Raw genomic sequence first — 16,097 nt, forward strand, 5'->3', positions numbered from 1 at the left:
CACTCGCTAATGCGGAGCACTAATCGCTACGGAAAACAAATAGCTAGTTGTCAAATGTTTGGAAAAAGGCTTCAGTGTTTGCACCAGGGCCTAACAAAATAATTTTTACAAGCTATCCAGTTGTGATTAGGGCTGAGAGAATTGAATTTCCATGGCACTGATCATATTAATATTAGACTAATTAATTGTGCTGTTTAACTTTGAACATTTGTCATTGTGTACCTTCAGTACACTTAGCCAGAGAAAGAGTTTGGCCAGCTTTCGAGCGCCTGTGTACCGCATCGCTGTCACATCATCATGTCTTTGAAACTGCTATGTGGTTAGGATCATAGCTTCACCCAAGTCTGGAGAATAATTTTCTATCTTTGAGCATTATTACGAAGTGTTCCTTAGCAAAAATATTTTAACAAAATGGGAGAAAAAATAGAGTGAAAAAACTGTACATTGCGCTTTAGTAACTGCCGAGCCATGAACGTTCATAACATAATCAAGTAATCAGTAGTGAACTTATAAACCCAGTGAACACATGAGCATACAGATCATCAAGGAAAGGAATGCATACTCTCAAATATTACTCATTGTTATACTTTATTGTATTAGGTTTGCATGTTAATAGCGGGAAAAAAAGTAAGATTGACTATGTGACAACTTGTTTTATTGTTCAATATCAGCAGGTTCAATATCAGTAGAGCAGTCATAGTGCCTGTGTCAATGCAGGAGATCAACGGCGAGGGAAATGAAGGTGTTAAAAACATAAAATAAAAAGTAACAACAAAGTCAGGCACTGGAATCAGACATTCCCCTTCGTTTCCCACAGGTCCTTAGAGCTAAGTTCATGTAGGGTCATATGGCACTGTGTAAAAATAATCACAGACTGGTTTTAGAGTTTGAAGAGAAGTGGTGTTGACTGGAGCTCATTGCCAAAGTTGAAGATGGCAGACACTTGACCTGTTTTAATCAGATTCAGCAAACTATTGTACTATGGATTGTATGTTAGTACAGTAATATGTACCATCATTAGTGTTTTACATCTAATGCTTTTGTTATATTTCTTTGTTAGCTGGTAGTAAACACACAACATTTACAGTCAATATGTCTGCACTATACATGCCATTCACACAATGAAAGTCTTAAAAGTGTCAGGGTTTACTTTTTCATTTGTAAAATGACTTTTCAGGAATTCTTAAGGAACTGTGGTAGATTACAATGCCATATGCAAATATATGCACGATGTGTACATTATACTTTTAACACACATTAAAAGCTTTATCTTGACTTCACAGAAATTTAGATTTTTTTTTTTTAATCTTACCCCATTGAACCCCATTAAACTTCACTACCAGTACTCTAGGAAGAAAATAACTCTGATTTTGAACCAAAACAATTAGTTGATCAAGTGTACAGCATTACAATAAAAAAAAAAAAAAGATTAAAATTTAAAGTAAAAGAAATGTGCCTCTAACTAATGTGATGTGATTAAAACTAAGCAAAAAGCTCTGTTGATTGGCAATATCACCAATTACTTCCAGTTGTTTAGCAATTAATATTATTTATTCAAATTCTATGTTAACAGCAGTGACCTGGGCCATGTTTTTTTTGTTGCTAAGTCTTGACCACACGAAGTGGCTTTCGTTATGCAAATTCTGTAACGGAAACCAAAAACAGATTTTACAGACTACGCAACATTGTGAGGAAAAAAAAAAAAAAAAAAAAGACTTGCTCATTAGCAGGCGCATTATGCAACCTTCTGAAGTGTCTCCAGTGCCAGCAGAGTCACATATATTTGGTACAATAAACTACCTAATTTGTTGTTTCCAGATGTAAACCAAATTCATCTCCAACCTCAGCTTAAAAAAACAAACAAACAAACAAAAAAAATAACCCACAATTCAGCCCTCTTAATGCTTTTCATTTTACAGATCAGTGATGTGTGCATTACAATAATGCAAAAAAAAGAGAGAAGAGGGGAATACATTTCACATCAATGAAATGCCATACATTCATACATGTAGATTACAGGTTAAAAGAAGAGCACAGAAAAAGACACAGCAAATAAAATTTGAATATACAAATGAGCAGATGCATAAATATTCTTTTTTCAGTATGTATTGGGCCACACAATCTTTGATGAAGAGCTGTTGTGTAATTAATAATAAAAAAAGAAATGTCCGAAAGCCACTCAGATTGACCCGAGAGTGCTTCTCTGATTGGACAGCTGTGTACTGGTTGTGCAGTCTTACCAATCATTAACTAAAATGGCGGCCCAGTCTAGCTGAGCGATAGTCCGCTCTGAGCTGCACAAAGGCATGCAGGAGGTTCCTGTCCAGGTTTGTGAGCTGCTCTCCAGAGCAAACCTGCTTCAGATTGTCAGGAACAACAACCAGAAGGTTACAAAGAGCGTGCAATGTGTCAAAGAGCTGCAGGACCAGAGGAACCTGGGACAGAAAGTGACAACACCCGAAAATCACAAATCCAGGTAGAAAAAAAATTTCCACAAATTCTATGAATAAATGTGATTTATATAATTGCGAATAACGATACAATAACACAAACTGTAATGATGTACCAATTTAAAAGGGAACAATTTTTTAATGTATTTAAAATTGTATAGGCAGCTATTAGTAACCAATTAATAAGCAAATAAAGCTAATTTGCCCATAAGTAATTCTCAAAATATTCTCAATTTCATAATTTGTAATATAACTGTGGGCCTACCCTAGATTCTGATCAAAGACTGCTAAATCAAACTGTATCATATCATGGTAGATTCAATAGTGTTGTAAATATGTGGTCAATTTTGGCATGTGAAGAAACAGTAGAACTGGTACTATATAAGTAAAGATTTATATAAAAAAAAAATAGATGTGATGCGGTTTACTCATTTCCCCACCCATATTCTGATGAATCCCAGTCCTGTTTTGTTATTTAGCTAGTAATTCAACTTTTGGAACATTTAAAGTGGTTTAGTTTAGCAACTATGCTCATATGCTCAACTTCCTCATATTTTATGCCATTATATGTGTGTACAGTGCAACCTCGTTCTATGATCCCTGGCGAGTAACCAAAACTCTCTCCTTTTTGATTGAAGAATTGTACATGTACTATACTGTTAACTAAACAAAAATTAGGAATTACTCATAAATGTTTTATTTACTACTTTAAATGAATAATACAATAATAAAATAGTTTTTCAAACATTTTTATGTAATTTATCAGTACAAACTCTGTTGTGAAATGTTACTCCGAACTTTCGAGCCACTCGCGCCTTCTCGTGAACTATCAGACTAGTCCGGTTCCAAATGAAAAGTTGCAAACTATTGAGATCGCAAGTATCGAGGTTCCACTGTAAATGCATGCGTTCTACATAAAGAATGTATTGATTACTGTTGAGAATTATGGTTTGGCTGCCTTTCACATTCAATTTGTCCAGAAGCGAACTTTTACCCCTTATGAACATGAACTCTGACCCCTCCTTACCCGGAAGTCTTTGGCAGCGGCGATACTCTGCCACATCACAAATGGCCAGCATGCCTCCCATGGATGTGTAGGTGAATTGCTGCAGGTGCTCATGTATGAGCCTGTGAAAGCGCACGCCCAGCTCGGCCAGCACAGTGTCCACGTTTTTTCCGTCCATAGACTTCCGTACACGCTCCACCTGCTTACTCACGTAGGTGCATACCTTAGAGCAAGCCTAGGAAAAGAACACAGAAGCAACACTTCAGCATCAGGTCTAAAGCAAATGAAAAACCTAAAAGTTCTATGATTAGATTATAGTTTAATAAGTAAGTTTTACATTCTATTTGTACTTCAGCTATAATCAGGAACTTGATATTACTTACTGTAGTGTACTGTAGTGTACTCATCGCATTGTTTTCATCTTCTGGCCTGAAGTCAGTTTTCTTTTGCTCAGTGGCTAGAATATATTTCATCTGTCCGATCATGCAGTTCAGTGTTCTAAACATCATCATCAAGAGAGGCCAAATTTACTGTGTGGTCTAATTTCAGTAAACATCCTAACTCAACTTCATTATTCATATACTGCAGAATTATCATGCTGATCATAGTAATTTCTCAAAAAGCCATCAGTATCAAAAAACATGGAGCGATGTAGAAGACTAACCGGTCGATGCCCGTGTCTAATTTCACCTCCATCTGATCAATCACATCCTTTTTCTTTTGCAAACACTCTGTTAGCTTAGGAGAAGAGCTGGAACAGTCATAGAACAGGCGATATAAAAGACAGTAAAGGTAAATAATTACGTCTTACTTAATAGAAGTAAAAACACTTACCTAATAAGAGGCATAAGATGATCATTAAACTGCTTATCAAAGAGGTGAAAAATAGTGTTAGCCTGCTGTACAACATCCAAGAAATAGAGGTTGGCATTTTTGGCATCTGCAGAAGGAATGGCTGAGAAACAAAGATATCATTCTGTTTAATAAAGCAACCCCAGACAAAAACCATAAAAATTGCAATATAAGTATTTTTATCTTTTCTACCTGAAAGGCCAATCTCCAAGGCATAGTCAATATGGTCTACACAAAGGTGCTCAACAAGCAGCAAAAAGATCGAGTAGGCATTTTTAGGGAGATCAGCTGGGTCAGACAACTGTAAAAGAGAGAGGGCGAGATACAGATTATTAGGTTCCACAATCCATTTACAGAATGTGTGAGGTTCTAGAGTAAATATAAAACGTTTGCCTTGTTGCATCTCTGGAAGGCATGACGTGTCTCCTGCAGCAGACTGACCACAACCTCCTGTGAGAGAAAGGTTTCTCCATGCGTGTCAATAGTGGGACCCAAAGCCAGGTTGGTGCGCTGCCTGAACCGCTCTTTCAGCTCCTGGATACTGTTTGTGTTTATGTGAAAAAGAAAATGGCATATATACTTATTGTATTCAGTTCATGAAGACTCAAGTTACAGGGATGTGCTGAAAAGTCAGTTTGTTCTGAAATAGCACAGGTTCACAGTTTCTCTGCTTTGAATGAATACTTCAAAATTTTCAACTTTATCATCTGCATGTGCAGCATATATTTATGGACAAAAGTTTCCTCTGCAGAGAAAAAAAACCATTTACTCTTAAGTTACTTACAGTGGAAGTATACAGTCTGTAATTCATCTCAGTCACAACATATGAATATGAAACCTGGATTTATGAAAATTTCCAAATAAGCTATTACAAATTAACTTATATACATTAATAATAACCAGTGGAGAGAGAATTACACAAACCATGTAGTTAAGTTAAAGTAGAGATACACTCAGAAAAATACTACACCAGTAAAAGTGCTCCCTTCAAAATTCACTTGTAAATGTACAAAAATATTTGCCTTCAAATGTACATAAGTATCCAAATCACTATGATTAATTATGGCTATAATGTTCTATTATCTTTTTTGTCTCTTCAGAGACTCGGGTGCCATCCATCTGATAGGAAGTAGTTCTTTAACTCCCTTCCTGTAATAATCTCTCTGAGAGATGTCCCTCATTATAACCCAGTCATTATGGTTGCACAAGCCAGTGCAATTCAGGTATGTACACACACACACACACACACACACACACACACACACACACACACACAGAGACAGACATCTATCTAATATTAGATAGATAGACAGTGGTCTGTAGGATGGCTTTGGAAGTGAAGAAGAAGATGGTGGAAACTGAAGGAGGAAGAGTGTAGTGTGAGATTCAGGGAAGAGGTCAGACAGGGGCTCGGTGGTGGTGAAGAGGGACTGGATGATTGGGCAACTACTGCAGAAGTGATAAGGGGGACAGCTAGAAAGGTACTTGGTGTGACACCTGGAAATAGAAAGGAAGACAAAGAGACGTGGTGGAATGACAAAGTGCAGGAGAGCTTAAGGAGAAAGTGGTTGGCAAAACAGAATTGGGATCAGCAGAGTGATAAGAAAAGTAGGCAGGAGTACAAAGAGATGCGGCAGCAAGTGAAGAGGGATGTATGAGAAGCTGGACACTAAGGAAGGAGAAAAAGATTGGCAAGGCAGAGGGACCAAGCTGGAAAGGATCTGCTGCAAGTCAGAGCAATCAGAAATCTTCTGCAGATGGAAATGTGTTGACTAGTGAGGAGAGTGTGTTGAGAAGGTGGAGGGAGTATTTTAAGCAGCTGATGAATGAGGAAAAATGAGAGAGAAGGAGTGTGCTGGTACCAATCTTTAAGAATAAGGGATATGTGCAGACCCCAAGGATCGGCTCTGAACCCTTTCCTATTTGTAGGGGTGATGGATGGATTTGTCGAACGGGTCAGACAGGATTCTCCATGGACTATGATGTTTGAGGATGATGTGATTTGTGGTGAGAGTAGGGAGCAGGTTGAGAAGACCCTGGAGAGATGGAGGTACGTGCTGGAGAGAAGGGCAATGAAAGTCAGGAGGAGTAAGACAGAGTACATGTGTGTGAATGAGAGGGAGGGCAGTGGAGTGGTGTGATGCAGTTGCAGGTAGAAGAGGTGAAGAAGATGAAGGAGTTCAGGTACCTGGGGTCAACAGTGCAAAGTAATGGAGAGTGTGTTAGAGAAGTTAAGAAAAGAGTGCAGGCAGAGTGGACTGGGTGGAGCAGAGTGACAGGAGTGATGTGTGATAGAAGAGTATCTGCAAGAGTGAAAGGGAAAGTTTATAGGACTGTAGTGAGATCTGAGATGTTGTATGGTTTAGAGACAGTGGCATCAAGAAAAAGACAGGAGGTGGAGCTGGAGGTAGCAGATCTAAAGATGTTGAGATTTTCGTTGGGAGTGACGAGGATGGACAGGTTTAGAAACGAGTTTATTAGAGGGACAGCGCATGTAGGACATTTTGGAGACAGTGTAAGAGAGGCCCGATTCAGATGGTTTGGACATGTGCAGAAGAGGGACATGGGGTATATCTGTAGGAGAATGCTGAGGATGGAGCCACCAGGAAGGAGGAAAAGAGGAAGACCAATGAGGAGGTTTATGGATGTCGTGAAGGAAGACATGCAGGTAGTTAGATTGAAAAAGCCACATGTAGAGGACAGAGTAGTATAGACCCCTAACGGGTGCAGAATAAAGAAGAAGAAGTCCCTCGTCATCCCGAAATCTTTAATCACACAAACCGTTAACTACACACAAAACTGAACTGAATAATCTTAGAAATACTTTTCCTCATTAGTGTTATTGTAGTGTTAATTCATTCATTAATTGCAGAAAGAAATAACATGAAAAAGAAATAATTAATGAAGAAATAAATAGATGACAATAAGTTAATTAATGTATTGATTGATTAATTGATTCATTCTTCATATCATTTTTTTCTTTCTTGTCTTTAGTTTTTATTTCCATCTGTTTCGAACATTTTCTTTATTATTATTATTATTATCTTTTTTATAAATTTGATAAATTATTATTAAAAAAAAATAACTTTTTTAACCACATTATCTGTGTAAAGCTGCTTTGAGACAATGTCCATCGTTAAAAGATCTATACAAATAAAAATGTATTGAAATAGAATTGAATTACTCTTAGTACACCACATTGATATCAATTAAAATGATTGAGTCCAAAACTTTCTTTTCAACTATTTAAAAAAAAATTACACAAATAAGGCCACGGATGTTGTGGCAAATTAGAGTCAGGAGTTTCTTTCGTCATTTATTACTTTAAAAATGTCCTGCTTGCTGTTGAACTGATGCTGAACTGTTTTTGTGCTAAATAGATAACACCGAACAGCAATAAAAAAAACAAGTTCAATCTTTAACCTCACCTTGGTTGGTGGTTGCTGCCTGCTTGATCAATAATAGATATTTGAATTTGAAATGTAGAAGTTAAAGTAAAAGTCTCCCCAAATGGAAACATTTCAGTTGAGTACAGATACACGAAACAGCTACTTCAGTACTGTAACAAGTTACAATTACTTTGTTACTGTCTACCACTGATAATAAATTAGCTCTAATTTTTAAACATCCTTTGATAAAAAAAAAACTACTAAGAAAATAAACAGCATTATTTGCCTAACTGTGGACAGATACCACAAAACACAGAACTATTTTTATAGTATCATCACACCCACCATAAAGTCTTTATTGATGCACTTGAACAATTTCCCTAGAGATGAGGCTGGAAGAGATTAAGCTGAAAATTTCTGGAGTATTCTAGAAGACTTTCCACTTCATACATGGTGTGTAAATTGTTTGAAATATTTTTACTAAATAATTAACATATTAGCGGGATGAAGATCAAAGAAGACATTCCAGTTACTTGTTCAAATGCTTTTTGATAGTTTTGCATGTTGAACATAAAAAAAAAAGGCCATCTGAATGTGCCATTTGCGACCAGCGATTTGAACCTATGTATTTCTCTTAATTTTTACAGAGTAAAAAGACATGGTTATGAGTTTGACAGCTCAATCTAACTAACGTTTCCTGTGAACTGTGCAACAGATAATAAACCGCCAGACAGACGTCAGCATTTAATAAACCTCCTCACCTTCCTGTGCCAACTGGACGTTTTTGGTGGTTCTTGGAGTCGTAGTATCGTTGCAGAATAGAAGCACTTCGTGACTGCAGATACTGCCGCTCCACGTCTATGTAGCTATCCAGGTAGGAGGAGAAGATGCTTTTAATCAGTTTGGATAGAAAGGTGTGTTTGTCCGAACCCAAGTTAAACTCTGTTAGTTTAGCAGCCAAAGCTGTTGTCCTGAAAGCAGAAAATCCAAAAAAAATATGTAAACGTAACAAACATTGTTAAAGGAGGAGTCAAACAGCTATGATCTGTACTTCAAATACAATAAGCGATAAATACCTGGTGTAGAGGTCATAAAGGTTTTTGAGGTATTGCTCCAATTCAGTGGAACGAGTCTCAAGTCTTTCTTTAACATATGTCTAAAAGCATAAAAGTCCAGGTCACTACACCTCTCGAGATGATTTCACACGAAATGTACAATGTACTTCAGCATCTGTTAATTGGATTGTACCTGTAACTTGTTCTCAAAGATGTTTTGGATGAGTTTAGCCATGACCATTTCAGGGCTGCAGAAGACCTCGCCCACCTGCTTATTGACCCGCTGACAGAGAACAGCAGTGTCCTCAAACACATCACCCTGCATGTATGCACCCTGAAAAACAGACAAAAAGATATTATTTTGCTATTTTATAACAAATGCATCAATATAGTCACTACATACAAGTTATAGTCTAAATTATGATTTGAAGTCTAATATCTGGTATATTTGTTCGGCAATATCATCTGCAATATAATTTAATAATTTAAAATTTTTATGTGCAATATCTTCACATTTTCATGGCAATTTTTTATTTATTTATTTATTTATTTTATAACTATATAATGTTTACTACAACTATCACGTGTTTGCATTCTTTGTTGGAGCAGTCTCTGGTACAAGAATTCCTTCAGGATTAAAAAAGTTCTCTCATCTTATCTAAAATATATTAAATATGTGGTGTCAAAAGCGAGCTCACCTCTTGGCACTGTTTGATGTAAACATCTATACAATGGGCATATCCCTGAGTAAGAAAGAAGGAAAGAATAAGGCAATATCTATAGACAGTGTAGACAAGATCAGAAGATCCGATGCAGGTGTTCTACCTCACCTTGAAATGTAGCAGGACTGCAGCCACTTCTCTCATGCGGCCGATTTCCCCTCTTTGCTGAGCCGAGGTGAACTCCTGAATCAGCTGCCGCTCCAAGTCATGGTATTTACCTTAAATCAGCACACGTGTCATTTTAAAATAAGCACACTGCTATTATTGACAAAATTATTAATCATTTAATACTTTAAATTTCTACTTTGTATTTATTTTATCACTTTTCACGAATTGTACTTTAAGTACAGTAAATGAAATAAACACTCACTTGCTATCTTGGCCTTTACATCAGCAAATCTGAATGTGAATAAAGAAAAAGAGATAAAATAGCAAAGAAACTTAAAACATCCAGGTTGAAAAGATGGGATGGCAAAAGAAATGATATAAAGATATCTCAAAAAGCAAATGCATCAAAATTTAAGGTTAAATTTCTTTCCTTACTTAAAAAAATAGGTTATGTTGTAAAATTGTTTCCTGAATATACATGAAACGTTTTACAGCAGAGACTAGTAATCAAATAAAGTTTAATGTAATGCTGTTTCGGTCGAAAACATTTTAAGTTGAAAAGAATCTGCTCTGATCTTATTAAAGATTAAAATTTCATAGCTTAGTATCTTAAAATCATTATAAAAGACCCTTATAACTCCATGGTGTTGATTTGTCTGGGTATGTCTAAGCATGAACAATTACCAACTTTTATTTGCAATAATTAGTTTGGATACAAATCAAATGTGTTCAGTTGTTTGTATTTATAAATTATTTTTCCAGTGGTGGACAAATGGTAAATTCATCAGCTAGGCCATCATTCAAGTATTTACTTTTCTGCCTCCTCGCATTTAAGAGTTATTTTAGTGTAGTTATTGTCTGTATTTTCAGTATGTTTATTGCAAGGGCCAGTATTGCAAGATGACTTGTTATACAGCTGCAGGCATGGGAGTAACTTGACAGCTTTGCCCTACCGCCCTCTGGGCAACTAGGAGTAAAAAGATTAATAATCAGGACACACTGATTGTCTGCTTGTCTCAGGTAATTTGTTCTCTCATTTCATTCGTATCATTATCATCGTTGTCTCGCACTACCTACCTATCAAACGGCAGCTCCTGAGCGATCAGGTGCAATTTCTGAATGATGTCAGCAGCTTCCTTTATCTGCTCAAAAAATAATAAGTAAAAAAAAGAGAAAATAGAAAAACACATTACAATGTGATCATGACTCGCACAGATACAAGTGTGAGTCAGATAAGAAGAGATGGGTATTGTGCTAACAGAGGAAAAAGGACTTGATAAAGGCCTTTGAGGCATTGTGGCACAGGGCTTAAACCCAAGGATCACCTTACAGTAAATCTCTGCATCTCCACATTCCTCCAATCCTTCCAACCTCTTGTCTTGCACAGGGTGAATATAAACGTGCCCAACAGAAGCCCTGCCATCCACTGCCCATCTAGCGCTTTACTCTCACTCTGTAGTAAGTATTATGAATGGACTACGGCTAATCCCATGGCAGCCTTACTAAATCTATAATCTGTCCCGATGGGCAGGTGGGAGGTCTTGCCAATAACAGAGCCAGACAAGAATAACCCCACACCTCTCTTCACTGCTTACACATTGGGAGAACAGGATCGGAGAAGGCCTCAGCATCCTCACATCTTCCACTCCTGCTTCCTATTCCTGCCTGCCTCAGCTAACATCATTACTGTGCTCCCGTGAGGTGGATCCAGCTTTTTCTGCTCTCCTCATCGAGGTTTTCTAAGTATCTGTCCCCCAGCTAAGATTAGCTAAATCCCATGTAAGTGATGTAGCAGTCTCCCTGCAGTGGGGGTTTTTACCAGTGCTTGTCTTCCCACTGTCTGGGGCCAGGCCTCTTTTTCTAAGGGATTAGGTCGGCCTTCCTTTCCTCTATTTTTTCTCCCCCTTTAGCTATTCACCACCGTCTCTTCTCACTGACCCATCAATTTTCCTCATAAAGGTGGGCTCATTTCTGAGGGGGAAAAAAAAACCTGAAAGGTCTGCCGGGTATATTCCCACACGTCTCTCAGGGAATGTGTTGGTGGTCTAATGCTAATAACATATGCAAGACTTACCACCCAAGTTACACTGATTTGAAAGACTCTTATGAAGTGGCATTACATATTGAGTTGGTGAGCATCAATGTTTGGATATTAAAACAAGCTAATCATTACAAGCTAATAATTTTTTCTAAGCTGCTCCATGACCAAACATAAGCACAGCTTTAGATCAAATAAATCATAGAAATATAGCTGTGGTTAAACTTTTGGAATACAGACCTTATCAGAGTTGTTAAAGACATCACTTCGTAAGTCTCCATCAAGGAATTCATTAAAGTAGGTCATAAGCCTCTGGGCCTCCACAGCCCGCTGCCTCGGAGTATTCACTCCCTCTAGCTGGTCTCCCAGGTGACACACCTTGGTGGCCACGTAGCTGATGTGGTCATCCAACTCCTGGAAGTGCTGAAAGGCGACCTGTGAAAACAACCAAAGACTCCCAATCTCAGAATTTCCAAATCCTTCATAATCACACATATTCTATTGTTTCAGTTTGTGGCTTTGTCCAAAAATAAGGTCTTATAATGTTCTAATCTATCAGCTCAACAAACCTGGTTGCTTCTCTGCAGTTCCTGGACTTTGTGTGCAAACTCTTTGGCTTCCCGATGGCACTGCTGTTCAAGCTTCTCAACTTTCCTCTGGATCCTCTCATCTAACAGTTTCAGTTCCTCTATATGGTTTACAAATTCTTCTAGCAGCCTACAAAAACAACAAAAAATTACTAGATACACATAAATCATTTTTTTTTCCAGAGTGATGAATGTAGATGGTAAAAAGATCAGACTTTAATGTACAGCTATTAATTTAAAACAACACACATTGGCATACCTTTACTGGGGGATGGTTGCTTTTTAATTCCTTTTATGACAAAACAATTAATTGACAAACAACAACATTAATGATGCTCAATTCAAAAAATTACTAACATGATAATGCTTAAAAGCACTGATGTTGCATGCTGAATGTCCACACAGTAAACAACTGTTTATAAAAAAACCATACATATACTCGGGTATGTTTTCACGGAATAAACGTTCACAAGCCAGGTTTTTAGAAACTGTATCCGACTGTTACCACTCGAACAATAGCAACTGTCCTTGAACATGAGATAGAACAGAGTTTAAACAGAGTTTTTGGAAAGCTGCAGTAAGACATGGGGGACGCATTACATTTCTTTAAAACTACATTTACAGTGCTGGCAAAACAGTTAATTGCCCAGTACCATAAACTGCAACTCCACATAAAAGTAGCCTTTTCATGTGTGTGTGCATCACATACTACTCAGAGCTTTGTCAGCTGCATTTCTAAGCACTTGCAGGACAGCAGAGTAAAAACCTTTGTGTCAGCATGTTTGGATTCTCTGGATGGTTAAAAAAAATAAATAGAAAAATTCCAAAGTGATGAGTGCAAAATCTCATATCACAATAATTCCCCCCAATGCTCAGTGCAGCTTAGGGTCTCTCTTTCACTGAAATTCGTTCTCTTCCATCATTTGTGAGTCAGCACTTCAGATGCTTCTATCAGCCTCTGCACGGGTGAGAGGGTAGTGTAAAATCTGGGCTGATGTTTCTGCACTGCCAGACATCACCACCATACTTCTCAACAACATTAAAGTGAACTGCTGTAATATATCTAGGATACACAGTTAGGCCTGACGATCCAGCACCATTAATCCCCTCACATAAAGTTAGAGCCCACAACAAAGCATGACATTATGACAAAATAATCTACAATGTAGTTGTGGATACTGTTACCACCCAAGGGTTGGTAACAGCACATTTATTCCTCTCACAGTACCACAATTTTACCTTTCTTAAAAACCTTTCCTCCATTTATATTAATGTTTATTAATATGGGATGTCCACAAAATTTGTTAGTTCCTGTTGTCAGTGATTTTAAAGCAGCTCACAGCATAACCAAAATCTTTGGTTATGAAGATATAAGTGGAAAGAATAGAGACACAGCTTGAACTCTCTTTAGCAGAACTAACACAGGAAACTACTTTCAAAAACATTCAAAATTTCCCAATTGGAATCAGTCACTCAGTTGACATGGCTGTAACATAAATTATTGGTTAATGATAATGCAGTCCAATAATATTTCATTAACAGCACATTCACAGGGACTGGAACAGCAGATGCTACACATAAGCTAAAACTTATAAATGGATTTTAAAAATGCTGCACTCCAACAAACAAAAACATGTAATCATTGATGGAGTGACTATTGAATTTTTAAAAAGATATTTATGAAAGGCTGAAAGAGAGAAAGACAGAGTGAGAGAAAGCAGTGCTGAAAGCAATTTAAGGCCCGTTGCAGAGGAAGGCAGAAAGTGGGGGCTAACGAAAGAATGACTGTTTATCAAAAGTGTACAGGAGACAAAATATAACGCAGGTTAAACTGGTGTAAAATGACACTATTCCAAATGCTTATCCTTCTAATGAACATTTTCAGGATGCACTAACCTCTTTACATATATAAATAATCAATGACTGGTCCTAATGAATAATTTACAATAATGTTCTCCAAATGCAACTGCATTGCTTGCAGGTGTGCGTGTGTGTGCGTGTAGCACGTCTTGGAAACCTCAATGGATGCTAAACAGCAAAAACTCCTACTGGCCAGAATACTGTTTCTCCACCTAATTCTTCTGTACTTTTGCAGAGAAAAGAAGTCGGTGCAATAAACATTGGATTACATTATTCTTTTTTTATGTCGAGAATTCATACTTTTTAGGATCAAATGCTTCTGCCCCTCCTTTAGAACCACCTCCTGGAGTTCTCCAAGCCAGACGCTCAATGTACTCATCTGCATCAAATGGCTCCTATAGGGGGGAAAAAAAGTGAATGACAGTTACGTACACATACATAGAGATACATGCGGAACGGTGTTCGCCTTGTACAGATTACACACGGTACGCAGCTCATTTAACAGGTAAATTACGATAGGAATATCAATAATTCAATGCAGATCAGGTGTTCTACATACATTTTACCATATCAGTTCTACCCTGTCACAAGACCATCAAAAAATCTGGAAGGTGGATTTTCAGCAGCAAAGATACAATGATATGGTAGTGCTTTATCTTTATTATCCACTATAGAGACATGTACTGTTGGTCCACCTAGTAGACAAAGACGTGATGTCTAAATAGAGCACCTGTATGATCTACAGGCGAAATGATTAGAGGGTGACATTAAGAGTATTTGACAGACACCCATATTCGGAGTGACTTACAATTATCTCATGTATACAACTGAGCAGGTGAGGGATAAGGGCCTTGCTCAAAGGACCAGCATTGGCAGCTTGATTTTGCTGGGATTTGAAAAGATGTCAGTGACAGTTACGGATTCATACATAGAGATACAGATGTCAGGATTCACCTCGCACAGATTACACACTCCATGCATCCCTTTCAAAAGGTACAATCGAATAGGAATATCAATAATTCAATGCAGTGTTCTACATACATTTTATCAGATCAGTTCTACACTGACACATGACCAACAAATAAAATCTGGAAGGTGAATGATTTTCAGCAACAAAGATGCATTTATATGGTAGTGTTTTACATTGATTGTCCACTATACTATACTATACTATCCTATACAGACGTGCACTGTTGGTGCACCTAGTTTTTGAGACGTGAGGTCTATATAGAGCACCTGTATATTATATATGGAAGCTGTCATTATGAGAAATGACAGGCTTAGTCTCTGCCAGACAACAACTTGTTAACTGCACTGAAGCAGATAATCTTTTTAGTGTCCTACAAACAAATAAGGGACACACACAAAAATGATATATACACTTAATCAAGCAATAAAATCAGATCTAAAGATACTACGAAGATCCTCCTGTAGAGACACTTCATCAACCTACAAAAAAGCAGGAATGTTGAGAGTTTCCTCAGAGCTCAGGATAGATCTGCATCCGAAATGACTCTATAATGATTAGAAAGTTGTATTACAGACGGAATGACTGCTCTTTGTAGTGCACTACTTTTCAAACCATTTGAGATTTAGCCCTTTTACAGCTGCTCTTCTTATCCGCCTTGTTAAACGCTAGCAAGCTTAAGTCGTAGTCAGTCTTATAAAACACGCACAATCGTTTATTCACAATGATTTTATGTTAAGCATTTTTAAATTGAATAAAAAGTACAATTTATATATACATTATTAAATTCAAGTCGATGTGTTATTAAGCGAGTTAGCTAGCAACCCAGCTAACCTGCTAACTAGCTTGGCTAAATAACGCAGCTCACCTCAAATAACTGCGCCGTCGTGGCCATCTTTCCTGAGCAGATAGACGTTGCTCGAGGTCTGACAAAAAGTCTGACAAATTCTAAGTCTTGCAGCGGCTCATACAGATAACGCTCATTCCCCGTGAACCAAGGCCCTCTGCTTCCTGCATACAGCTGCCATAACCGGGCCGGAAAGAGCGAACAAGCACAACTCGG

The 16,097-nt window shown here is 37.6% G+C and overlaps 1 protein-coding gene across 1 annotated transcript; it reads right to left on the reverse strand.

Annotated features, from left to right (window-relative positions):
- Nucleotides 1-569: 569 nt before the first annotated feature.
- exoc5 (exocyst complex component 5) lies at nucleotides 570-16,094 on the reverse strand. The gene is given in 19 exon segments (XM_046856541.1): nucleotides 570-2,435; nucleotides 3,478-3,490; nucleotides 3,492-3,691; nucleotides 3,840-3,954; nucleotides 4,121-4,207; nucleotides 4,291-4,411; nucleotides 4,501-4,609; nucleotides 4,702-4,849; nucleotides 8,459-8,668; nucleotides 8,774-8,853; nucleotides 8,946-9,086; nucleotides 9,451-9,495; nucleotides 9,583-9,692; nucleotides 9,845-9,873; nucleotides 10,660-10,724; nucleotides 11,861-12,055; nucleotides 12,190-12,337; nucleotides 14,368-14,462; nucleotides 15,903-16,094. Coding segments are annotated over 19 exon segments (2,127 nt in total). The 5' UTR covers nucleotides 15,930-16,094; the 3' UTR covers nucleotides 570-2,246.
- Between the last annotated feature and the right edge of the window lie 3 nt (nucleotides 16,095-16,097).

This window comes from Silurus meridionalis, chromosome 8 (genome assembly GCF_014805685.1).
Source record: "Silurus meridionalis isolate SWU-2019-XX chromosome 8, ASM1480568v1, whole genome shotgun sequence".
NCBI lineage: Eukaryota > Metazoa > Chordata > Actinopteri > Siluriformes > Siluridae > Silurus > Silurus meridionalis.